Source organism: Pundamilia nyererei, unplaced genomic scaffold, assembly GCF_000239375.1.
Source record: "Pundamilia nyererei isolate P.nyererei 1_Seehausen unplaced genomic scaffold, PunNye1.0 scaffold00469, whole genome shotgun sequence".
NCBI classification, from domain to species: domain Eukaryota; kingdom Metazoa; phylum Chordata; class Actinopteri; order Cichliformes; family Cichlidae; genus Pundamilia; species Pundamilia nyererei.
The window spans coordinates 11,781-38,320 of NW_005187870.1; the positions used below are offsets into that span (position 1 = coordinate 11,781).

Here is a 26,540-nt window from a genome sequence, read left to right on the forward strand (position 1 = left end):
CCTGTATTGGCCCTGTCATAAACCCACTTTTACAACTAACAGCTATTCCAGATTTTATGTGAAATTTTCAACTTGTGTGAAATCTCATGTGTCTTTTCAAGTGTATCATCTGAATGAATCTTTTCCCACAGGTGCTACAACAATGTGGCTTCTCACCTGTGTGAATTCTCATATGAATTTTCAAGTTTATCATCTGACTGAATCCTTTTCCACAGGTACTACAAGAATGTAGTTTCTCACCTGTGTGACTTCTCTGATGTCTTTCCATTGTTGGTTTATGACCAAATCTTTTTCCACAGGTGATGCAAGAATAAGGCTTCTCACCTGTATGAATTGTCATGTGTTTTTTGAATGTCGATTGGTCTCTAAATCTTTTCCCACAGGTGCTACAACAATGTGGCTTATCATCTGTGTGAATTCGCATATGTCTGTTGAATGCTGACAAAGCACAAAACTCTTTTCCACAGATGGTACAAGAATATGGCTTCTCACCTGTGTGAATTCTCATGTGAGTTTTAAGGTTAATTAGCTGACTGAAACTTTTTCCGCAGGTATTACAAGAATATGGTTTCTCACCTGTGTGGATTCTAATGTGATTTTTCAAATGTATCATCTGACTACATCTTTTTCCACAAGTGTTACAACAATATGGCTTCTCATCTGTGTGGATTCTTACGTGAGTCTCCAATCCTGATTTCCTACTGAATCCTTTCCCGCAGGTGGTACAAGAATAAGGTTTCTCACCTGTGTGTGATCTCAGATGTCTCGTTAGGTTGGATTTATCATGAAAGGTTTTTCCACAAATCTCACATTTTGCAGACTTTTTACTTATTTCAGATTTACACTGAGTCTCTGACAATGGAGAATTTTCCACTCTGTTACTGTTATTCGTGTCATATGTCTTCTTATTCAGCTCCACATATCGAGTTGATTCTGAGTTGATGTGCTTACTTTTTTCCTGATCTTGACTCTCTGGTTCAGGAGAGCTGTGAGAAAGGAGCTGATCACTGTGTGGCTCTGAATCACTGTGGTCACCTCCATCATAACCAAGAGTTACAAGAAAGGTTTCAGTCTCCTGCTTCAATACGAGCTGCTCTCCCTCCTTGCTGGTGTAGAGTTCCTCGTGTTCTTCTTTAATCTGCAGAGTCCCTGGATCCTCCTGGTTCATAATGTGGCTCTTCTCCTTGTTATCCATCTGCTGGTCTGTGAAATCCTCTTCATCCTTACAGACATGTTGATATGGAAAATCTGAAGGGGTAAATAAACAAAATAAATGTCAGAAAATTTAAAAAATGTGATGATGTTGAGGCAATGATCTAAATGAATCAAGGGTGAGAAAGCCAAACTCCAAATCACACAGAGATTTTAACTGACAAAGAAAAATAGGAACCAACGGAAAGTAACAAATATTGAATGAACGTAGAAATGAGGGAACTAAACACAACTTCACTAATATTAAACTAGGATTAAAATATAACAATAACTAAAATGCATATATAACTAACTAAACTAACAACACAGACTCAGGATGAAGCCAATATATTTTTCCAGACCCGGATGCTGTTGAAATCGAATTTCTATGCTTACAGCGAAAACATGTAATTCTAGAACTTAAATGGATGACAGAACAAAATGAAACTTCTGGTGTTGGGTTTGTGTCTCTGCACGGGCACAGATTTAGTGTCAACAGCAAGTGGAAATGTTAAACTCGTAAAAATCAAGTGCGTGATAATTAAAAGAACAAGAAAAAGTAATGAGATAAAAGCAATGAGGCTCTCAGTCAAACATTTGACTCTTCTAAGTCTACACATATAGATATAATTTACTTAGTTCTCTTATTTTTCTGATAACAGATGACTGCTGAGTTTTTGTGTGTGTGTGGGGGGTGCACGTGTCACCTGGTCCCTTCAGTAATTATGGAGGACCACAAGAGCCACACTCATCAAAATAAAGAATTCTGTGCATAAATTGTACAGTAAATTATGCATTTGTAAATTAATTTACAAATTCCTTTTTTAAATTATTTTATTTATTCAAACATTACATAAGTAATTTATTATTTAATACGTTTATTTAAAATAAAAATGTAAAATAAAAACACTAATCAATATTTCAAAATAAATAATTAATTCATTAATAAATACTTCAAATCAAAAATTGTTACTGGTATCGCCACATAACCTGGCTTGAGTCATACAAGCTTTGGTTAGTTAGTTTAGTTTTCTACCGAAGCTGGGTCTGTTTGTAGATGTAAAGCCAACGGTACTTAAACGTTTTAGAATAAACCAAGCAGACGGTTCAATCTTTAAGCTAAGTGTATTCACAGGGACCAAACATCTGTCCCATGTGGTGAGGAAACAGACCCAACCATGCTGTGCTTGGTTTATAGTTAAAAGAACTCTCATCCTGTATAAACCACTAATAATAAGTCCTCCTCCATGTTTTGTCATGCTTATATCATACAACCTGAGTCTGTCACCTTTGTAATAAAGCCCAACATTTCTGCAGGGTCACATGTCCTGTTTCCCCTTTTTTTGTTTTTAAAATACATAAAGAGTGATTCTATTAAAAAACTGTGTTTTCATCCTGCAAGTTAACAGATATTTGATAAACCTCTGCTGTTTTTGTTGTTAACTGTCATGGTTGACTTCATTCTGCAGGTGTCCAGAGTCAGAATAGACTGACAAGGTGAGAGGTGAAGGGACAGAGGCTCTCCACCCCTGATGAAACACCAGGACAAATTCAGCTATGTGTGAGGAAGAGGAGGAAAAAAACAAGACAGCAGCAGGTGAGAGATGGAGAGGAGAACAGGGGAAGAAAATACAGCTGTTCTCTGTAATTTGGGGACTGGTATAAACATTTGAGACAGTTTATAGATATTTGCTTCCTCCACTATCACTGAAGCTGAATAAAAACAAGAAGAACAGGGAACATTCCCTCAGTGACACTTGGAAAATTAGAAACTAGTCTTTAAAGCTTCACAAAACATTTGTGACCTTTGACATTATGGTGCTATCTGTACTCAGCAAATATTTTTATGAGGGAAACAAATCATTTCTAAAGGCTGTATAATCAGAGTGACTCCGTTTTTCTGCAGCTCCAAGGAAGTGAACTCTTCAGTTTCATCATTTCCACTGCACCAGTAGAAATGTTGTTGATGTTAAATGTTTAAGAAACACATGCACTATTGCTACTGATTGCAGCTGATTTGCAGCTGATTTTTAGGTTCTTCCTGTTTCTCTAAAAATAAATCCTACTCACTGCTAAATTTGAGCAGTGAGTAGGATCCTAAATTATTCAAATTCATTTTTTATTAAGACCGATACAGGTTTGCATACCTGTGCTGTGTAAGTTTATTTCAGGTTTCCACATATCATCACTGAGTTTGAGTTGTTCATCCTCACTTTCGGCCTCCTCCTTCAGTTTAAGCTGCTCTCCCTCTCCCTGATTGGTGGAGATTTCTTCCTGTTCCTCTTTTATCCGTGGGGCCTCTGGGTCCTCCTGGTCCAGACTGGAGTTTTCCTGCTGGATCCAGACCTGCTGGTCATCCAGACCTTCCTCCTCCTTACACTTCATGCTGCTATTAGAGGTCTGAGGAACAAAAGCACACATGAAGGTTACTAATGTGATGACATGAAAATACACCTCTAAACAAATATAATCCAGTACAGATTGAGTTCTTGAATCACTACCCGATTAGCTATTCTTATTGTTGTTTCCTGTGATGCAGTGATCTTTTGTATGTTATCATACCAAGTGGGTAATTTCCATGGGCAGATGGCTCAAAGAGCTAAGATTAGTTAGATTATTAGTAACTTTGGCTCTATCCTGCAACTCATCACTCAGTCCTCACCCTGCATGTTTAGAGCCAACCCCAAATTTTTCTTGTAATGTCAATCCTGATGTTTTGATTAAACAGTGCTGAACTGTTGTTGTTGTCAACTGCTCGTGTGTGTTCCTAGTTCATTCAGTCATTTATGTTCAGTTCATTCAACCTAATAATAAATCTATGAGTCCAGCATTTTGGTCCTCTGTCTCCATTCTCCACACACCTGACCTAACAGAACGAAACACTGGGTCAATGGCCCAGGTACTCTGACAGTGGGTCAAGGGCGTAGATTTGGCATGGACGGAAGGGACATGTCCCCACCAATATCCAGCGATTATTGAATTGTCCCCACCAATAATTTGGTCTCTTCTAGTAAAGAAAAATAAACCCGATAGAAAGAAAAAAACGATCTGTCAACCTCTCATTCACTTAGCGGTGCAGAAAGAGTTAAATTACGTTCTCTACTGGAGTCCTACCTCATGTGACAAATATGGCCAATGTGATTGGCTGTGCCTTTCAGGGAGCTCTTTTTAGTTTCACTTAGTCATTTGTTTAATAGTAATTTAACATTATATAATTCACATATAAAACTATGTGAGATCGACAGACGGATTGGGGCTGCAGCTGCAGTAATGCGGACACTGCACCGGTCCGTCGTGGTGAAGAGGGAGCTGAGTGTAAAAACGAAGCTCTCAATTTACCGGTCGATCTACGTCCCTACCCTCACCTATGGCCACGAGCTGTGGGTAGTGACCGAAAGAACGAGATCGCGGATACAAGCGGCAGAAATGAGCTTCCTCCGAAGGGTGGCTGGCCTCTCCCTTAGAGATAGGGTGAGAAGTTCGGCCATCCGGGAGGGGCTCAGAGTAGAGCCGCTGCTTCTCCACATCGAAAGGAGCCAGCTGAGGTGGTTCGGGCATCTGACAAGGATGCCTCCTGGGCGCCTCCTGGGTGAGGTGTTCCAGGCATGTCCCACCGGGAGGAGGCCCCGGGGCAGACCCAGGACATGCTGGAGTGATTATATCTCTCGGCTGGCCTGGGAACGCCTTGGTGCTCCCCCGGATAAGCTGGAGGAGGTGGCTGGGGAGAGGGAGGTCTGGGCCTCTTTGCTTAGGGTGCTGCCCCCGCGACCCAGCCTCGGATAAAGATGGATGGATGGATGGACATATAAAACTATGAATTGTAATTTTAAATGGTTTAAAAGTATGTAGAATAGCATATGTAGGAAAGTATATTTCTCCTTTTTTTTTTTATTTATCAAGAAGCAAAGACAAAAAGGGAAAAAAAAGAAACAGGGCAGGGCTCGGTGGTTGAATCATCCCCACCAATGCCAAAACCAAATTTACACCCTTGCAATGGGTTTGCAGTGTTTCGGGGGTTTTGTCAGATTTGGGACTGTATTAGTGCGTTAATACAGATATAAAAATATATAATACTGACTTAAATACCTACAGCTTACAAAAAAAGAGTAATGCATGCATTTATGAAGGTGGCAAAGCAACTTCATTAACATACAAATACATGGGGATCTGCTTCACTAACATGTCAGGTTCATACAGTGGCACATTAGTAATAATGCAGCTCTCCTCTGGATAAATCCTAGTATCCACTTGAGTCTCAGTCCACACACAATCCCTACAGCATCCACAATGTGGCAAAAAAGGGTAACCTCATTTATTCTTGATGTGAGATTCAGTGCTATGATAATAAAGTGAAGAAACAAAATATGGTAAATGCATGCATGCAACAAAGACAGAAACCAAATCCTCTGTTCATCAATCCAACGGCATGTAGTACAAGGCAGGAGTAAGTACACAGAAGGTTTGGCAGGGCTGTTTCATATGCCCTAAGCCTAACCTGTTCAGGTGTGCTGCCTCCTAATGTAGCTCAGTTTCAACCACCAATGAACTGTCAACAAGGAATGTAAGGCCAGCCCTGTAGCCACTGCATTAGCATTTTCCAAAAAGAGAGTTTGTTTCTTTCTCTGTGTACCACTGCAACAAATTGTCAATTCGTGAAGGCTGCACCCTGCCTCTCTCCCTATGACACCTAAGATGAGCTCCTGTTTTGTGAATATTTTTATTCACATACAAATGGTGCCACATCACTCCAGTGCGTTCTGGAAGCACTACGCAAATGCCAAAGAAGAAATGCCTTTTCTTAAATCCAAAAGAAATTATTTTCTAAAAACTGGCTGTAGTATAAGTGTATAAGTATAAGTAAGTATTTTATTTTTGCCAAGTGGGATTTCTGACCGTTTTTCTATTATCTGAGTTTTCCACATTAAAAGCTTGGAGCAGTGGACTCTCATTTAGCCAAGGGTTGGCAAAAAGAGCAAATAAAAAGAAGGGGACTCGGGTGCTGCCATCTAATAGACTGAGATTTCGTTTGGATCTTTTTAGTCTAAGTTAATGCTGAAGTCACAGTTACCATAATTTTGGCCAGTATGACCATTTTAATTATTTAACATTTTATATTTAAAACAAAAATAAGCGAGGGTGGTGGGATCATCATCTGGTCATCTGGTTCAGACTTGAAGCCCCTCTCTGAAAGCAAAATTCCTGCCGGCCTGCTGGGCGAAGAGAGCCACAGGCGGCAGCGGGCTCTTGTGTAGCCACCGACCGGCAGACAGAGAGCCGAAGCGGACATCCAACTGGGGGCACCCTGCAAACTGCTTTCCCTTACTGCCTCCTCTATCGTAATCTCTAACGCCATCCTCTGCTAACGTAAATTTCCCCTGTGTCTCCTTGGATGCTTAATGCCAAAAGTTTACTGTTAAAGAGAGAGAGGGTGGTGGCGACTTTATTTAGTATATCTATTAAAAAAAAATAGCTCATAGCTGCTGCTTCATTATTGTCTGTTAGCCTGCAGACTGAGCTCCGATCAGGGTCCTTACACGTCTTACTCCTGTGTAAGCGTCACATACCTGTTATCTGTGACTTTATCCCGAGTCTTCGGCTGATAGCTGGCAGTCCGCGTTAGAGGCTGATCTCCTCTTTAGAGGCTGATCTCCTCTTCATACTGTACGATCGTGTTTTTAGCCTCTGAGCAGATTTTTTCAGCAGTTAATCGCTCGGACACTGAATTAAAGGCAGTGCTGCTCGGACAACTGAAATATTTCTCTCATACCACCAAAACAGGCTCTTCAAGCTAACCGTCTACCGCGCATAAAACACCATCCATCAGAGTCCTTGAACTGCACAAAGCTTTTGTCCCACCTCAGCAGCTGCATCCTTTCAGGCCGTGAAGGCCGCACTCAGCGTTTTTATATCTCTTACGTCGCGCTGGTCCTGTTGCCTAGCAGCGATGGCAGAAAATTGACACACATTACTGAAAAAAACAAAGACCGTGCTGGTGCTTTGAACCTGCTGTTTGTTCTGTTTTTAACACTCTGTGCTGAAGCTGAAGGAATGTGATGCAGCTTCAAACTAAATTACTTTGATGGGACACAGTGTGCTGTGACAAAGAGTTGTATCATCCTAAAAATATGTGGACAAGCTCAGCTGAGCTGCTTTAACCTCCTCTACATCCCTGTTAGCATGATGACGGCGCCCTCGTGTGCTGTGCATCATCAGACTTCAGTTAACTTAGCAGAAAAAGATGTAAAAAAAACTTCACTGAGCCTTCAGCAGCTTATACATCATCAATAAAGAGAGGTTTAAATATCTGTGTGTGACACAGTGAGTCAGTTTGCTCACAGGAGCCACAACATGTAACACTGCTTTTTCTCTCTTTGCCTGAAGCTCTTATGTTATTTAGCGCTGGAGTTACATTTCTCATGTGCATGGTGTAAGTGCTTAATCGACAACAGTCCCTGCAGAGGATGTGGGTGTGATCCACAGTTGCTCTCCAGGATGAAGGAAAGGTTGGACATCTTTGATTGAAGGTGTGTGTTCTTAGCATAGTTTCACAAACTAGTTTCTTTTTTCCCCCCTCTAGCTTTAAATACTAAAAACTCACAATAAAAAATATTAGGTGACTTATTTGTAAGTAATTTCCCCATGCACCTTTGCACTAGAACTATAATTTCCCCTACCTGCCAAATCCTCATGGTGGCTACATCCATCTTTTATATTGTTATGTCGCTAAAACTGACCGCATAAATATATAATTAAGTCTGTGATCATTTGCTCACTGACATTCACACCAGTGGCCTGATTTAGGTTATTTTGTATCATCCTGTTCCTCCTTGCACAAAGGAGCAGATATCAGTACAGCTGATGGAATAAGGACCTTCTATGCCATACTCAGCTCTCCTACAGTGCCTGTCTCCCAGAACCTCCTCCATGCTCTTGAGAATGCGTTTGGCAAACACAGCAAAGCTTCTGGTAATTGCACATATTGATGTGCCATCCAGGAGGACTCAGGCTACCTGTGGAAACTCTGTATGGTCCAAGTATCCGCTCGTGCTACCAGTAGTGACACTGGCAAATGCAAAACTCTAGAAAAGATGAGGAGGGGAAAAATGTCAGTGGCTCCTTTTGTAAAACTATTCCTGTTTCAGGGGTTGTGTCATTGTTGCCCTTCTAGATGTTGTTAATTTCATTAACACCAAAGCAGCTGAAACTAATTAGCAACCCCTTCTACTACTTAACTAACCAGATAAATACCCCAGAGGTTTAACTGATTTGATGCTATACTCTGATTAAAAAGTGTTCCTTTAATATCTGAGCAGTGTATTTTTATGCTGTATGAACTGTCAATCTGCAGCTACTCTACACAAATATCTTCAATGAAGCAGCAACGCTCTGCAGCCAGAGCAGCTCAGGAACAGTAATACACACAGAAGCATGTTTCCTCAAATAATCAAAACCTCAGTTTCAAAATACATATAAAATAATGACAGGCGCAACCAAAGCTTCATATTTTAGAAATGACACTTCAGAAAAAAATTGTCACGTTTTACAGAAATTTTTATTTAAATTTTAAGAATAAAGAACCCACAACAATAAGGAACAGAACTAAATAAATCAGGATAAATAAATCAACAGAAGAGGTCCATATGGAAGCTTATTTTTTATTACAACATAAGGTGACCTCAAATCCATAAAGGCACATTGTTTTTGGTCTTGTAACTGTCAAGCTTTTAATTTTCTTTAAAGAGATTAAAGACTCTTTATTAGACAATAAAATAATAAAATCTTGGCTATAAAAAAAGCCAAGTACCCACAGAAAAATATTTTTTCTGTAACAACACTGTCAAGTGAAAAAACTGAAGAATCTGGATCTACAATTAATATTTATCACCTCACCAGCACTAACACAATATATAAATTTATAATATACATATGTACACAAACTGACCAAGCATAAAACTATGACCATCTGCCTAATATTGTGTTGGCTACCCTTTTGCTGCAAAAACAGCCCTGACTGTTCAAGGGATGGACTCCAGACCCCTGAAGGTGTACTGTGGTATGGACTTGTTTGTCCGACACATCCCACAGATGCTCGACTGGACTTATATCTGGGGAATTCGGAGTGCAAGTCAACACCTCAAAATTCTTGCTGTGCTCCCTGCAAGCATTTTTGCTTTTGGTGGGGCACATTACCCCACACAGAGAGGCCACAGGCTTCTTAAGGTTTCTTCACAAAAGGTAAAGAGGTCCAGTTACTTTCTTTCCAAACTCCTTAAACTAACATGCCTGGATGATTGAGAAACTACACACATCAGAGAATACCATTTCCATGAATGGGTGTTCATGGTCTACAACAATACTAGGTAGTTGATACGATCTTCACATACCCATTGTCCACATGGCCAGGGATAAGCATGGACACCCCGACTGGTATGCAGTAATTCAATGTTATTTGTATAACACAAAAACCCCAACAATCAGTCAACTCCCTATAAGTAAGCACTCTGTGACAGTGGGAAGAAAAAAAAACTCCCTTTTAACAGGAAGACATCTGCTGCAGAACCAGGTTCAGGGAGGAGGAACAATTGACTACGACCAGTTGGGGTGAGGGTAAGACAACTATGCAGCGCCCAAACTGCAATGCACTGTACAGGGAGTGCAGAATTATTAGGCAAATAGCTGTATAGGCTCGAAAGCCTACTATCAATTAAGCATATTAGGTGATGTGCATCTCTGTAATGAGAAGGGGTGTGGTCTAATGACAGCAACACCCTATATCAGGTGTGCATAATTATTAGGCAACTTCCTTTCCTTTGGCAAAATGGGTCAAAAGAAGGACTTGACAGGCTCAGAAAAGTCAAAAATAGTGAGATATCTTGCAGAAGGATGCAGCAGTCTCAAAATTGCAAAGCTTCTGAAGCGTGATCATCGAACAATCAAGCGTTTCATTCAAAATAGTCAACAGGGTCGCAAGAAGCGTGTGGAAAAACCAAGGTGCCAAATAACTGCCCATGAACTGAGAAAAGTCAAGCGTGCAGCTGCCAAGATGCCACCAGTTTGGCCATATTTCAGAGCTGCAACATCACTGGAGTGCCCAAAAGCACAAGGTGTGCAATACTCAGAGACATGGCCAAGGTAAGAAAGGCTGAAAGATGACCACCACTGAACAAGACACACAAGCTGAAACGTCAAGACTGGGCCAAGAAATATCTCAAGACTGGTTTTTCTAAGGTTTTATGGACTGATGAAATGAGAGTGAGTCTTGATGGGCCAGATGGATGAGCCCGTGGCTGGATTGGTAAAGGGCAGAGAGCTCCAGTCCCACTCAGACGCCAGCAAGGTGGAGGTGGAGTACTGGTTTGGGCTGGTATCATCAAAGATGAGCTTGTGGGGCCTTTTCGGGTTGAGGATGGAGTCAAGCTCAACTCCCAGTCCTACTGCCAGTTTCTGGAAGACACCTTCTTCAAGCAGTGGTACAGGAAGAAGTCTGCATCCTTCAAGAAAAACATGATTTTCATGCAGGACAATGCTCCATCACACGCGTCCAAGTACTCCACAGCGTGGCTGCAAGAAAGGGTATAAAAGAAGAAAAACTAATGACATGGCCTCCTTGTTCACCTGATCTGAACCCCATTGAGAACCTGTGGTCCATCATCAAATGTGAGATTTACAAGGAGGGGAAAACAGTACACCTCTCTGAACAGTGTCTGGGAGGCTGTGGTTGCTGCTGCACGCAATGTTGATGGTGAACAGATCAAAACACTGACAGAATCCATGGATGGCAGGCTTTTGAGTGTCCTTGCAAAGAAAGGTGGCTATATTGGTCGCTGGTTTGTTTTTGTTTTGTTTTTGAATGTCAGAAATGTATATTTGTGAATGTGGAGATGTTATATTGGTTTCACTGGTAAAAATAAATAATTGAAATGGGTATATATTTGTTTTTTGTTAAGTTGCCTAATAATTATGCACAGTAATAGTCACCTGCACACACAGATATCCCCCTAAAATAGCTAAAACTAAAAACAAACTAAAAACTACTTCCAAAAACATTCAGCTTTGATATTAATGAGTTTTTTGGGTTCATTGAGAACATGGTTGTTGTTCAATAATAAAATTATTCCTCAAAAATACAACTTGCCTAATAATTCTGCACTCCCTGTATATTCTAACACCTTTCTATTAGAACCAGCATTAACTCTGTTTTGGGAGTTGTTTGTTGGACCGGACCACATGGGCCAGCCTTTGATCCCACTTGGATCAGTGAGCCGTGGCTGTCTATGAGACCATCACTGGTTCACCACTTTTCATTCTTTGGCCCACGTTGGATACATGCTGACCACTGCAGACCGGGAACATCCCATAAGAGCTGCATTTTTGAAGATACTCTGACCCAGTTGTCTGACCCAAAGTCAACCTCACTCACTCAACCATTTTTCCTGTTTAGCTCATCAACTCTGAGGGAAGAATGTTTACTTGCTTCCTAATATATCCTACCCCCCAACAAGAGCCAAGATGTAGAGATAATGTTGTTCACTGGTCATAATACTATGCCTGATAGGTGTACATATATATCTGCTCAGACAAATGTAAAAATCTGGGTTTCCCCTACATCATAAGTATAAGGCAAACAAACAATACAAAAAGTGTTTTTACTGTCCAGGAGATAAAATGTAGCTCATTGACCTGAATGTAAGTTCATCTCTTCCTTCTGGTTTTGGAGTTATTTGGTTTCTCACTAGTGTGAGTTTTACCATTAACACACTGCTATGTCTGACGGCTCTGATAGACTCTAAGGATGAAACTTTTAAGCTGTGTGAGTTTCTATGTTTGTCTGACTGCATCTTTTCTCACAGGTGTCAAAAGAACGTGGCTTGTCCCCTGTGTGGGTTTTGATATGTTTTCTTAATGTTGACTGATCTCTAAATTCTTTTCCACAGGTGCTACATGAATATGGCTTTTCACCTGTGTGGATTCTGATGTGAGTTTTCAAGTGTTTTCTCTGAGTAAATCCTTTCCCACAGGTCCCACAAAAATAGGGCTTCTCACCTGTGTGAATTCTCATGTGAGTTTTCAAGTTTATCATGTGACGGAAACTTTTCCCACAAGCAATGCAAGAATAAGGTTTCTCACCAGTGTGAATTCTAACATGAACTCTGAATGCTGATGAGTCACTGAAACATTTCCCACAGGTTTCACAAGAATAGGGCTTCTCACCTGTGTGGATTCTCATGTGAGTTTTCAAGTGTATCGTCTGACTGAAACCTTTGCCACAGGTGCTACAAGAATAGGGTTTCTCGCCTGTGTGAATCCTTTCATGATGATCTAAAGTTGATTTCTTTGTGAATCTTCTCCCACAAGAGCTGCAAGAATATGGCTTTTCACCTGTGTGAATTGCCATATGGCTTTTCACATGTATGAGCTGACTGAATCTTTTCCCACAAGTGCTGCAAGAGTAAGGTTTCTCACCTGTGTGAACTCTTAAATGCTTAGTCAGCCTGTATTTATACTGAAAAGTTTTTCCACAGGTGTCACATTTTAATGACTTTTCACTGGTGTCAGTTTTGCACTGACTCTCCGTCACTGGACAGTTATCTGTTTTGTTACTGTGATGTCTTCTCTTCTTCGGCTCTGCATATCTAGTTGATCCTGTCTGCACATGCTCACTTTCTTTCTGATCTTGGCTCTCTGGTTCAGGAGAGTTGTAAGAAAGGAGATGGTCACAGTTTGGTTCTGATTCACTGTGGTCACTTTCCTTATAAATAGGAGTCACTATAAAGATATCAGCCTCCTGCTTCAGAACAAGCTGCTCTCCCTCCTGACTGGTGCAGAGTTCCTCCGGTTCCTCTTTAATTTGTGGAGGATCTGGGTCGACCTGGTTCAGACTGGAGTTTCTATCTTGGTTATCAACCTGCTGGTTATTCATAGCCTCCTCCTCCATACACATATATTGTTGCGGGAGATCTGATGTGACACATGGACAAAAATGATATGAAAAAAAAAAAAAAACACAACTGGGTATTTCAGGTTGTAAATCTAGTATTCAAAATTATCACACGTTCATACTAGAATATTATAGAACAGCACTGAAGGACACTTTATTTTAATTCTCATATAATGTCTCACCTATTTAGAAGTAATGTATTCATCTCACATATGGGCTGTTTCAAGCACTTCTATATGTTGTATTTAGGTATCTGCACTAGTAGACTGTTTTCTGTCCAGGCAGTCTTCTTTCATGTAGTAGAAGAAAGATAGCACTTAGGTTCCTCAGATGGGACACAGGGCACTTCAAAGGGGGAATGCTTTGACAAGGGGGGATATTTAATAGATTTTCAGGTCAGAGTGACCACGCTAAAAATAATAATCAGAAAACTGGACAGTTTTCAATCTTTTGAAGCTTAATGTCTGCCATGGGTGAAGTCATGAGTTGAAATTAATAAGTGGGTGAATAAAAGACCACCCTCTAGAAATTGAGAGCCCAAAAGCTTGGGGCAGCTTGTCCATCTTTGATTATGCTTGAATCTGAGTACTTCCTGCAGAACGTCATGGGAGAGAGTTTTACTTTTTGCCTTTGGTTTTTGAGTTTCTTTTTTTTTTTTTTTCACCAAACCATTTGAAGTTGCATTAAAAATTGCCAAGTATGGTTCAGAGGCCAAGGACCTGGGAAGTGAAATCCTCACCAGAACGAAAGAAGTCAGTTTCCACTTTGGCTTATGAGAATGTAGGTTTAATGTTCAATGTTAAAGGTTTAGGGGAAAAAATACATAAATGGTATTTTGAAGTTTCACATACCTATTCTGTGTAATTTTATTTCAGGCTTCCACATAATATCTAGCTCTTCCCCAGTCCAGATGATGATGCCTTCAGTCTCCTGCTTCACTACAAGCTGCTCTTCCTCCTGACTGATCCAGAGTTCATCCTGTTCCTCTTTAATCTGTGGAGGCTCCGAGTCCTCCTGGTCCATACTGGAGGTACTCTCCTGATTACACATCTGCTGGTCATCCAGACCCTCCTCTTCCTCACACTTCATGTTGCTGTGGGAGGTCTTAATAAAAGGGACACTAGAAAGAGGTTATTGATGTGATGACAAGAAAACAAACATTTTAAAAAATATTTTCCAGTATGCCTCTACACTATGAGCATGTCTCTCATATATATGAATAAGTGCACAAATGTTTCAAGAGCACCTGTGGGAGTCACTCTTGAGTTCTAGCACCCTTAATAGCAGAGTACAAAACATTAGGGGAGGTTCTAAGAAACGTATGTTTTAAAACACTTTTTGATTGTCACTTTTGTGAGATAACAAACATCAGTAACTACATGACAGAAAATCCTTTCCATGAGAAAAAAAAATCTATATTTAATGATTACTAGCTGCAGATTTTAATGTAGCGAAAAGAGGAGACAAGGAGGTCTTGGGTTGGTATGGTGTTCCTGTTAAGTAGTGCAGGAAAGATGATGGTGGGTTTCATGAAAAGGATGGAAACAACTGTAGTGAACACATGGATCAACAAGGAGGAGGAATTTAGGGTGACAGATAAGAGTGGAGAAGGGAGCACACAGGTGGATTACAGCTTATGCAGAATGTGCGGTCTGAAAGCAAAGACACCCGAAGGTGGTGTTATTCAAGAATGCAGCTAGGCAGCATCGGATGGCAGTCTATGGCATGGCTTCAAATATCAAGAAGAGGAAACAAGTGAAGGAAGAAGCAAGGATTAAATGGTAGAAGCTGAAGAAGGAAAAATGTTCCAGAGTTCTGGAAGGAGTTGAGACAGGCTCTGGGTGGTAGGGACTAGAGGTGGGTTTTGATTATTGATTTTCCGATTAAAATCGATTCTAGCTTGAATAATGTGATATCGATTCATTAAAATCCTGAATCGATTTTTAAATATAAATTTACAGTTTCTCACCCGACGGCATGGACACGCCGTCGGGGCTGAAAGCCGAGAGCTCACAGATTCTGATGTGTCAGCGGGGCTGCACTTTGTGCCTAAATCTTGTTTTGTGCTAGATTCTAAAGCTTCGGGTTTTGTCTCTCTCCAAACAAAGTTGATTGGATCTTCTTTTGTGGCTGGTTCAAACTACGCTTTACATGTCGCTTCACATAAGCATCATCGTTAATTCCCTCTTCCTGTTTTGCTTCCACCACGATAAAAATCACACTTCCTGCAGAGCTCTCTCGCTCACTCTCTCAGTGTACTTCAACAACAGTTTCCCATCTAAACATCTGTTTTCTGCATTATTTGCTTGCTTATTACCCACCAGTCTACCGTTATGTACAGCACTGTCGGGCACTGTTTTTTTGTTGTTGTTTTTGTTAATCTAACTGACTTCCAACAAGAAAGTCTCATTTCTGCTGTTCAATACTGAAGAAATATAAACTTTTTAGAATTATGCAAAATTGCAAAACACTTAGCTGTGTCTCTAATAAAACCTCTGTAACTTTACTCTGCTTCACTTCATCAACATCAGGTAATGTTTATATGTTGATTCATGGGTTTCTTCAGTTTTCGTTCTACTACATTTTTAAGGTTATCTGCTATAAAAAGCCAGGTCAGGAAAATCGCCTTCATGTTTTTCCGTGTTTAATGCTCAGTTACTTTGACACAAAGGCATCGGCTGTGATGCTTACACCTCTGATAAAGTCTCACAAATGTCAGCTTTCTTTTTATAGATATAAAAATATGGATATGTACTGATAAATGATCAGAATTATAATATTTCTGACTGTCTGAGGCAAAATTTCCCCGATTCAAATTGAATTGAATCGATTCAGGACCTTGTGAATCGGAATAGAATCAATTCTAGAAATCAGTGACGATACCCAGCCCTAGTAGGAACGTGTTGCCAGATGAATGGGAAGGTACAGTTGTAGTCATGAGGGAAACTCACAACCAGGTGATTGATGTATCCTTTGGAGAGAGGAAAGAGAACAAAGAGACTTGTTGATGGACAGAGGAAAGTATTCAAAGAAAGAGGTTAGCAAAGAAAAAAGTCCAATTCCACCTGAATTCGACCAGATGTTTCATGGTGTCAAACTCCAGTCCTCAAGGGCCGGTGTCCTGAAACTTTTCCATGTGTCCCTGCTGCAACACACCTGAATAACATAAGTAGGTCATTAGCAACACTCTATAGAAATTGACTGCATGCTGAGGTGGCAGTTCAGCAATTTGATTCATGTAACAGCAGCTCATGACTGAATGAACACGGTGCACGTAGTTTTAGAAGTACATCTTTCCAAACACTTTACATCACTTCAGTTTACTTGAGTAGGTTTAGGGGTTGCTACTGCAGCATGCAGTCAAGTGTTGCTAATGACCTACTAAGTTTATTCAGGTGTGTTGCAGGAGGGACACATGGAAAAGTTTCAGGACACAGGCCCACAAGGACTGGAGTATGACATAGGGCTGGGCGATATGACCCAAAATTCATATCTCGATATTTTTTAGCTGGATGGCGATATAAGATATATATCTCGATTTTTTTTTTTAAAGCAATAAAGTAAGAACAAAAAGAGAGTTCTTAGTCAAAGCTGTGTCCCAGATGTCACACAGGCACTTTTATTAACATAGAGCAGATGTACATAAAATTTACTCAAAAATAAATTATGAGCATTTATTAAATAATAATGCTCCATAAATAAAAGAAAACAATGTTGTTTTTGTGCATAACAAAAAGCTCACAAATGTGCAGTCAAAATGTAAACTAAAAGACGCCGAGCACAATAACAAAGACAGATTTCACAGCTGCTCTGTTCCCAACTTGTACTGCGTGACTGACAGCCTGGAGTTTGTAATCCGCTTCGCAACCACGTCTCTTAACAGATGACATTTATGGTCCTTATACACAGTAGGGTAATATTACGTTGAAGCACAGTACATATCACTCCGCAAGGCTCAGCCGTAATGCTCCGACAATCCATCAAGCGGTGCAGCTCCGTAGCTTACCAAAGTCGTACTAAAACATTTGACAGATTGCTGAGCGCCGTGTACCACATAAAATCGGTTCGCGGCCATCAAGCACAACCAGAATTCATACATAAGGCACGCTGTCAACTTTTGAGAAAATGAATGTCTTTATACTGGACGACCACTGTACACCAGTCAAACACACTGATCTTTACTTTAAATCCATCACAGTACAGCAAACTAACCTGTTTATCTATTTTAATGCAGCCTTTAAATAACAGTCTACCTCATGTTTGTTTTGCAGCATGTTTTACAATATATATTTAAAAAAAAAACAGTGTCGCATGTACAAACCCAATATCTGATTTAAAAGCACAAGGACTTAAATGTAAGCTTTAAATGAGCAGTCCTTCCCTTTAAATCTAAGCTCTCTTTATCCTCTCCTGTCCTATCTCTCTTATCTTTCTCCATCTCTGAGTGAAGTTAGCTCTTTCTTTTCACTCCCAGTGCAATACAGCAGCTGGACCTTTAGCTTGCAACACACTGTGAGACAAACTCCACACAAACAGTTTGTGTGTTAGCTGATGTTTGTTGAGCTAATAGAAATGCTGCATTTGAAATCACCTGCCACTAAAAAACATTGCTCCCTTTATGCTCACTACTCTTCTGCAGGGCTAGTTAGAGGCTGAAGTATCACACTTGCAACTTATGGACACCTGCAGTTGTTCTGGTGTTGTGCCAAAAATAAGAAAAGAAGAAGAAAACGCAACCCACATTAAAAAAAAACCTGACTATCAGACACCATTGTGCCTCTTTAATGCCTTTTTTATCAACATACCCTGGTGATTAATACAAGAACAGGATTGCCCCTCATGTGTTACTGTTCACGCTTAAATCAGTTTGATGTTTGAAGGAGTGCAGTGACATGAAATAATAGCTTCCCTCATATCCGTTAAACCAAAAGTAACAAGCCTGTTTTGAAAATGTAAGAAGTAAAAGTAAAAAGTACTCAAGTAAGGCACAGAAGGCCAAAAATTCTATTTAAGTACAGTAACAAAGTATTTGTACTTTGTTACTTCCTATATAAACATATTACCAACAAAGTGTTCTTATATTGTTAGACTGAGATTTTATCATTTTAGCTGGCTTTGGGACAATCTGCTTTTTTCTGGACTTTTTATTGCATTTTATTGTTTGGCTTTTGAGCGACTTCTTCAGCTCAGTTTCTATACTACCGTAATAATTAAGAGACCTCACAAGGGTACCACATAATGATGTGAAGCCAAAGAGCTTCAGCACCATGGAGCAGCAGCACATCCAAAGCTCAGTGCAGTGCAGTCACTACTGTAATCCTTCATACTGTCCATATTTAATGTAGGGTTTGAATCAGGCCATGAATTTCCTCATAATAAGTATTTTTACCAAATTGTGAACTACAGATCTAATTAGAATGTATAAATAGCCTATCTCACATAACTCACTGAACTTCCCAACATATAATGATGGCAAACTTAAAACAGATACCAGTGATGTGCAAAAGTCTTCAGCCAATCTTTATATTTTGCATCCAAGGAGCCAGTTTCTGGTAATGTTTTACAGAGGTCTTGAGTAATAGTTCACCAGGTCTTTCAAAGCTGCGCTTTCACTTTTTTCAGTCCAGCCCTTGTACCTGACAATTATCAGAGGATTTTTTTTCCAATCAAGCATAAAACAGGCATCTAACTCAAACTCAGTCGAGAGCTTTGGACTGTCATTCAAGAAGAAAGCTAATTTTAACAGAGTTCAGGCTGTGTTGAGGAACACAGGTGGTCATACCAAGTGTTGCCTTTCAAGCTAATAGAATTGTACAAACTCTGTTTTAGCCTTACATACTGGATTTCCATGCATGTTTGCATGTGTTTCAATAACCGTTTTCCAATTTTCTTCTCATAATATGAAGAGATGAGGGTGGCTCAAGACTTTTGCATGGTACCTTAACAAGTCACAAACACTCTCACTTCAGTGTGTCTGACATTAAATAGATATATTTAGTCTGCCATTTACCTTCACTCTTAACTGCAAAGCGTCACTAGTCAAGTTTACACTTATCAATGCTCTTCATAATTTTCAGGTCAACTGTTGGTCGGGGGTTTGAAATAATATGACATAGAAACAGAATTTTATATTTAATTGTTGTCTCTAAAGGGAATAGGTCTGTTCATATTACAGTTTGAAAGACAGGCTACATCTATCTATGCAAAAGTGAGGAGAAAAAGCAAGAGAGAGCTGGGGGCTTTATCTCTTCAGCGCGGCAGTAAAACAAGATGTAAAATAATCGCAGCGTTGAACAAGATTTTTTGTTTGTTTGTTTGTTGAAAACTTTAATAGTTTATATATTTAAAGATTTAAAGAGATGGAAAAGTAATGTAAATAACTCTTGGCTGAAGTATTAAAATCACAACAGTAAACTGAAAAAAGGGGAATAACATGCGCATATCACAAACAAGTATATTTAAGAATAAGAAATTTGTATGGTCCGAATTTCTGAATTTACGGTGTATACCTAAAGGCACCACACAAACGATTTGTTGAGGTGCGTTTAGCCGTAAACAGCAATGTAGACGCGCACTAGGTTTTATTTTTATGTTTGTTTTTTTTGTGCTTCTCCAAAGTGTATATGGTAGCTGGGAAGACCTGCACAACAGCCACATGGCGATGTTGAGAGAGACCTACGGCACTGTGCAGAAAGCAGAAGCTTTCTTTGTCTCTGTTTGACTTTAATACACAAAGCCTTCCAGTAAAATCACTTCCTCGTGTGTAACGCTAAAAGAAGTTTACCGTTTAAAAGGGAACTTGTGTTATTTCTATACAAACAGGTCATAGTTGCTCATTGATTTACTCTTTCTGTCTACAATCTGGGCTCCGATCAGTGTCCTACATGAGTCGTATTCCTGCGTTAGTTCATTGTGATCGTCACAGTTTTACATACCAATTTATGTGTAACTTTATCTCGAGTTTCCGGCTGATATCCAGCAGTCTGCGGTGATGATTGATCTCCTCCTCATACCGGACGATTGTTTTGCAACCTGAGAGAACGTCTTCGATAACAGCAGTTAATCTCGCCTCGATAAACTCTCACTTGAACACAGAGGTAAGTAGTAAGCGTGCGTCATTTCCGTTCTTATTGTTTTCTTGTTAATTTCCGGCAGATTAGACGCATCAAAATGTTATTGCTGCCCCCTTCAGGCCATTCGTACAATTTCAACGAGTTACTTACGAGCCCCTCACTGGTACTTTGCAGAAACCTGAATGTATGACTCTAAAATAATCCAAGTTAAATATTGATCCAAGGAATAGTCTATGCATAAAGTTTCTTTCTCAGCATAGGTGGAGCCGATCATAAAAGCATGCCTAGCACATTCTGCCTTTCCACATGTGCATTTTTTCAATATGATGACCAATAATAAGTGCCAACCCATAACTGAAATCACAGTGCACCAGCCTAAGTCTGGTGAATAGCCTGTTTATGGCTTATGTTTATCATGCCAAAGCAGCTCAGTGTAATTTAAATTCAGACTTTGGTTTAGGTTTGGATAGCTTTATTCCTTTAATACATGAAATCATTGTTATAAAAATTCCTTTGTGGATTTACTTGAGTTATCTTTGCATATTAATACAATTTGTTTAATGATCTGAAACATGTAAATTTGAACAACAAATATGCAAACAAATATGCAAAAACAAATAGATATAAAATAAGAGAGAAATCAGGAAGGGGCCAAATACCAGCTCTGTACACCATAAGTTATATTAAAAAGATCTTATTGCATGTTTCAGAAAATCTGTGCATTTTCTGAAACATATTTTCAACCATTGTCACGTCTGTGCAGTTTACTTTTTTTGTTGTCATGTCTGTGTTTACCCACCAGGTGACGCCTTTTCTGCACTTCCTAAAGCCTCCCTGGTCAGTTTAATGCTCAGTCCAAGTTTAGAGCAAGAGAAGCAGTGATAGGCTCCATGGCAAAAAAAAAAAGGCACAGAAAAGAGCTCCATCTAAAAAATCAAACAAAAACAAAAAACAAAACAAAAAACAGATGTCACAGTACTTCTCTCTGTCCTGGATTCTCTGCTGGATGTTTTGTCGACTCACCTCCAGCTCTCTCTGCCTCTCAGTCCTTTCTGCTGCAGCTGAGACTGTGTCGTGGCCTTTATGTTCATCCACAGAGCAGAGATAACAGATACTCTGCTGATCAGTACCGCAGAACATCTTCATCACCTCATCATGACGAGAGCAGATGTTCTCCTGGAGCTTCTTGGAGGGCTCCACCAGCTTGTGTTTCTTTTCTTTTTGTTTTTAATGGAACAACATTACACTGTGGCTGAAGGTGATTCTAACAGTAAGAAGCCAGACAAACTAAACAGAACTTGAAGCCTTTTTTGAAGTTTTTTTTCTCTGTGTAGAAATCAAAGGCAACATCTTCAGGTCCAGCAGTGATCAGCAGGCGCATCTTGGAGTCCAGCATTCCTTAGTTGTTCCACTAACATGGAGTTTTTCAACAGAACAGGAGTAATGTCAGTGACTCTAAGACTACGTTCACACTGCAGGCGAAAGCGCATCAAATCCGACTTTTTTGACCCTATGCGACCCATCCGATCATGGTATGACAGTGTCAACAGCACAAATCCGATATTTTCAAATCCGATCTGGGTCACTTTCATATGTGGTACTGAATCCGATACATATCTGATGTTTCAGAAAACGACTGCTGTTTGATGGTCATGTCGCATTAAATCCATCTTTTACGTCACTGACACAAGACAGACCAGCTCTGGAGAAGCACCCGATAAGACACGAACGCTTCCTGGCCATCCAGTGAAGCTGTTGGGAAGACAACATTGGAGAAACGTGAACATTTTATTTGTACTGTATAATCTGCAGATTCTGACAGAAATTTCCAGCTATCCTTTGAAGCACCACTCCTCTCTAAAACAACAATAAGGATCATTTTTAGGCCATATGTAAATAACAAAATAACTTTATAACTTAAAGCAAAATTGGGAAACGTAAAGTCCGAAACAAGTCTCTATATTAAGGTCATCAGTCAAACAATACTGTTTGGTCTGGGTCTAAACAGAGCGCGTTGTGTGTAACGTCTGCTTTTGCGCACGCGGGCCGCTTTAAGGGTTCACACTAGAGCGCGTTTGCTGTGTAGAGCTGCAATGACCTGCAATGTGAATGTAGCCTTAGTTTCACTTCCTGAAACTAAAACTAGACTGAGCTCTGATCAAAAGAACATGGGTTTCTGCTGTGAATGGGGTCTGTCAGCTCTTATATGTCACAACGTGTTGGTTCCACCATCTACAACCTCCAGATCTGACGAGCAGGAAACGAGAAAGCATGTTGACAGTAGTGTGAATTTTGTTCACTGGTAATTTTCATCATTTTTGTCAACAACCTTTTTTTCTGGCAAAAACAAGATGATAACCAAATAAAAACTAATGCACACACTTCTTGTATTCACACTTTTGTAAACAAATACAAACGAAATCCAATCAGAATTCAGTTGTGTAGAACGGTGTGACGAGTTTCACATTCGATATCAATGAAAATAAGATGCTTTGTAAGCTGTGCTGAGCAACTCCTACCAGTAAAAATATGACATCATCTGTTGCAACATAAAAAAAACCCTCTTTAAAAAAATCATTCTTCTCAGTTTCTTGTGCAAATCTGCTGAATGCAGTATTTCTCTTCCTTAAAATAATTCAAATATTCCAAATGAACAGAGAAAAGTTTAAAAAATACATTAGTGTCATAAGTAAGTTTGTTTGTTTTGTCTTTTCTGTCTACTTCTCAGTACAAACCAGTAGTACAGTGTAACTACACTGCCAGAAAAAACAGGTGTATAGGTGACAACACATAAAAAAAATTTGCACCACTGCAGAGCACAACACTTCAGGACTCCAAACTGAAGAACTCTACACAATTAAAGTGCAGTCAGGTCTCCTAGATGCAGTCACCTGAGGGCATGAAGCTTCCCCTGCTCTACACCCAAACACATTATTAAGACTGCAGCTGTTCTTTTTTTAAAATAGGTAATATTTACATAAAACACACTATTGATTTTACGTTCCCCTAAAAGGTCCAGTGGAAGTGGGGGGAAGAAACAAACGGTGTTTGGTTTGAAAAAAGGAGACAGGGGTGCAAAATTGTTAAAGAGTTTTATTAATTTTCCTATTCATACTATAACTAAAAGAGATGAATAAGCCAATAAACCTTTTAAAGAAGGAAAACAAAGAAACCCAGGAGTTGGTCACTAAACTGAAAAGTAAGTCACCGAAACACACTCCTCACCACAGAGCAGGACAAAACACCATAAAATTGACTGACAGCCCAGATATTCTGTGTTAAAGTCATGCAGACTATCCGGGCTGTCAGTTCATTTTAGAGAAAGACATTGCCCTTCAATGAAACTGCAGGTGCATTTCCACTTGGCACAACAGTAATGGGAAACAGTGACAGCAAGAGAGAGAGAAAGAAAAATGGAGCAGAGAAAGTAACGTAGATAGACCTATCCATCTATCTCCCCCGTCTATCCGAGTTCACAGAGCTCTGCAGCTGTTACAGTTCTGTATAATCGGTCCATAGAATGGCTGAGTGAATGTGGTCTGGAATCTGAAGGAGAGCCATGGTTTCAGGGAGGCTGTAGAAGGATAGAATATTGGCTTGTAAATAAAAAATCATCATGGGTAGTGATAGCCTCCAGGAAACAGGAAAGAGCTCGACCTAAAAAAAATGGCTCTGAAAAACATCAAGAGAATAACAAGAAGACGTCAAGGTACCACCTATAATGTTTGACTGACAGCTGAGCTCTGTGCAGTGCAGAGATGTCACAACAATGATGGAGAAAAAAGAAATACACACCAAAATGAAATACTTCAGTCTATTTAAGGTTAATGAACTCAGCTTTGTTTCCGTAATCAGAGTAAAGCCAAAGTCCAGCATAGAGCAGCTGAGTGAATGTGGTCTGGACTCTGTGGAGGAGAGTCATGGTTTCAGAGACGCTGTAGAAGGACAAAATACCTGCTCTGTGATCCAGGTACACTCCTACTCTGGAGGAACGAAGACCTGAGACAGGAGTTTGAAAATTGTTGTACCAAAATGTAAAACTCTTTGTATCACAGTCTAATGCCCAAGATTTGTCATTACGTCCAAATGCACATTCATTTCCTGATCTTTTGATATTTTTGTACACAACTGCTAAATAAACTCCTATCCCTTTCCTCTCCACCTCCCAGTAACAACGTCCAGTCAGACTCTCTCTACTCAGGACCTGAAACCATTCAGTGAATCTGTCTGGATGATTAGAATTAGACTGTTGTTGCTATTGCTCTTCTGTTCCCCTCTGATAATAACATATGTTTGTGTGCTGTGTTTGGATCCAGTGTGATTTCACATGAATATTTTAAGAATCCAGCTCTGGTCTTTGGCTCTGGTTGTGACAGTAAAACATCCACTTCAGTGACTGTCAGTGAGATGTTTGTCCATTCCTCTCTCAGAATGTCCTGTAGTTTCTCTCTGACCTCTGACACAGCTGCTGTCACATCCTCAAAGTAGCTCAGAGGACGGATATTGATGCTGGATGAGTCTGTAGACTCACTGAGTGCTGACAGTGAGGGGTAGTTGTGTAGAAACTGGATGTGATCCTCTGTGTGTGAGAGCTGCTTCAGCTCAGCATCTTTCCTCTTCAGCTCAGTGATCTCCTGCTCCAGCTTCTCCTCAAGCTCTTTGACTCGACTCACTTCAGTTTCCTGCTGGGATCTGATCTGCTGCTTCACATCAGAGCTTCTTTTCTGGATGAGATGGATCAGCTCAGTGAAGATCTTCTCACTGTGCTCCACTGTTTGATCAGCAGACTGATTGATGGCCTCCACCTCCTGTTGAAGCAGCTTCACATCTTTCTCTCTGTCCTGGATTCTCTGCTGCATGTTTTGTCGACTCACCTCCAGCTCTCTCTGCCTCTCAGTCCTTTCTGCTGCAGCTGAGACTGTGTCGTGGCCTTTATGGTCATCGATTAAACACTGATGACAGATACTCTGCTGATCAGTACGACAGAACATCTTCATCACCTCATCATGACGAGAGCAGATCTTCTCCTGGAGCTTCTTGGAGGGCTCCACCAGCTTGTGTTTCCTGAATGTAGGTGAATCATAATGAGGCTGAAGGTGGTTCTCACAGTAAGATGCCAGACACACTAAACATGAATTAAAGGCTTTCATTTTTCTTCCAGTGCAGACATCACAGGCCACATCTTCAGGTCCAGCATAGCAGTGATCAGCAGGAGCAGCTTGGAGTCCAGTCTTCTTCAGCTCCTCCACTAAAACTGCTAACATGGTGTTTTTCACCAGGACAGGCCTCGGTGTGAAAGTCTGTCTGCACTGAGGGCAGCTGTAGATTTGCTTTGTATTCTCTGTATTCCAATGGATTTTAATACAGTTCATGCAGTAGCTGTGTCCACATGGAATAGTCACCGGATCCTTCAGTAGATCCAAACAGATTGAACAAGAAAAAGTTTCTCGGTCCAGCTGAACTCCTTTCGTCGCCATTTCTTCTCTGAGTGTCAGTGACTGTGTGAGTTTCACTTCCTTATAACTGAAACTATTCTGAACTCTGATCTAAAAATCTTGTGTTTCTACAGTTAATGGGGCCTGTCAGCTCTTACAAGTCACTATATTTCGGTCAAAGTGCAGATCGGAAGGGGAGGGAACATGGATAGAGAGGAGGTGCTGAGTTTCATTTTGGGTTCTTTTTTTGGGGATTGTGTCTTTTTTTTTCTTCATTTTTTAGTTTTTAGTTATAAAAACAAACCAACAGGGAAAATATAAAGAAAGAAATTTCCAAACTGCTCCTGGCAATAAAAGAAAACATTACCCATTACATTATTCTACATTACTTACTTTCCTTCAGTTAGGAAGACTAGATGTACACTGGCCTTTCGCTGTCCTCTACTGTTTCTTATTCAAGTTATTGTTGACAGTTAAGCTCTATTTGGGGAGTGTGAGAATTAGAACCCAAGACGCAGGCACAGCTTAAGATGTGAGTGAGCTTTATTTAAACGGTGGAAATACAAACAGAAGTGGCGATGGGATGAGCAGAACCTAAAGATAACCTATACCGGAAAAAACTAACAAAAGTAACCTGAAACCTTAAACAGAGACGCAGGGAAACACAGGGAGATAACACAGATGAACCAGCAACAAGCAGGAGAAAACACAGTGCTCATATACACAAAGGAGCAATCAGGGAATGAGAAACACGAGGGAGACAGAGCTGGGATTTATTCGACATAACAAGACAAGGGGAAGCAAAACTAGACACACTAACGTAGGACATGGCACTGTCAAAATAAAACAGGAAATGACATGAACACAGTGACACAATACTAACACAGTACAGAGGAAACTAAA

At 40.2% G+C, this 26,540-nt stretch overlaps 2 protein-coding genes and 1 pseudogene across 6 annotated transcripts; all 3 read right to left on the reverse strand.

The window, feature by feature from the left end:
• LOC102201033 (zinc finger protein 501-like) lies at positions 1-6,821 on the reverse strand. Of its 2 annotated transcripts, none has more exons than XM_013916119.1 (3): positions 6,756-6,821; positions 3,405-3,591; positions 1-1,248 (listed from the first exon to the last, which is right to left on the reverse strand). In XM_013916119.1, exons 2-3 carry the CDS (start codon positions 3,574-3,576, stop codon positions 68-70), a joined length of 1,353 nt encoding a protein of 450 aa, XP_013771573.1. In that variant the 5' UTR covers positions 3,577-3,591; positions 6,756-6,821; the 3' UTR covers positions 1-67. The 2 variants fall into 2 exon arrangements, with proteins under 2 accessions (XP_013771573.1, XP_013771572.1); XM_013916118.1 differs by having other exon boundaries at positions 3,339-3,591.
• Positions 6,822-11,314: 4,493 nt separating this feature from the next.
• Positions 11,315-20,238, reverse strand: LOC102195951 (zinc finger protein 436-like). 4 transcript variants are annotated; one of them, XM_013916122.1, is made up of 4 exons: positions 16,195-16,262; positions 16,081-16,100; positions 13,981-14,249; positions 11,315-13,149 (listed from the first exon to the last, which is right to left on the reverse strand). In XM_013916122.1, the coding sequence occupies exons 3-4, from the start codon at positions 14,216-14,218 to the stop codon at positions 11,993-11,995; spliced, it is 1,395 nt and encodes a 464-aa protein (XP_013771576.1). In that variant the 5' UTR covers positions 14,219-14,249; positions 16,081-16,100; positions 16,195-16,262; the 3' UTR covers positions 11,315-11,992. The 4 variants fall into 4 exon arrangements, with proteins under 4 accessions (XP_013771576.1, XP_005753874.1, XP_013771575.1 ...); XM_005753817.1 differs by lacking the exons at positions 16,081-16,100; positions 16,195-16,262 and adding an exon at positions 20,065-20,238 and having other exon boundaries at positions 13,981-14,233; XM_013916121.1 differs by lacking the exons at positions 16,081-16,100; positions 16,195-16,262 and adding an exon at positions 20,065-20,238.
• Positions 20,239-23,555: 3,317 nt separating this feature from the next.
• On the reverse strand, positions 23,556-25,715 carry LOC102197566 (tripartite motif-containing protein 16-like; annotated as a pseudogene).
• Positions 25,716-26,540: the final 825 nt, after the last annotated feature.

Bases quoted from the DNA above. Each gene is read 5' to 3' on its own strand.
- LOC102201033 (XM_013916118.1), bottom strand. From the start codon at position 3,576: ATGAAGTGTAAGGAGGAGGAAGGTCTGGATGACCAGCAGGTCTGGATC. The intron at 1,249-3,338 runs GTATGCAAACCT...TTACCCCTTCAG, and splicing joins AATAAACTTACACAGCACAG to ATTTTCCATATCAACATGTC.
- LOC102195951 (XM_005753817.1), bottom strand. From the start codon at position 14,218: ATGAAGTGTGAGGAAGAGGAGGGTCTGGATGACCAGCAGATGTGTAAT. The intron at 13,150-13,980 runs GTATGTGAAACT...GTGTCACATCAG, and splicing joins AATAAAATTACACAGAATAG to ATCTCCCGCAACAATATATG.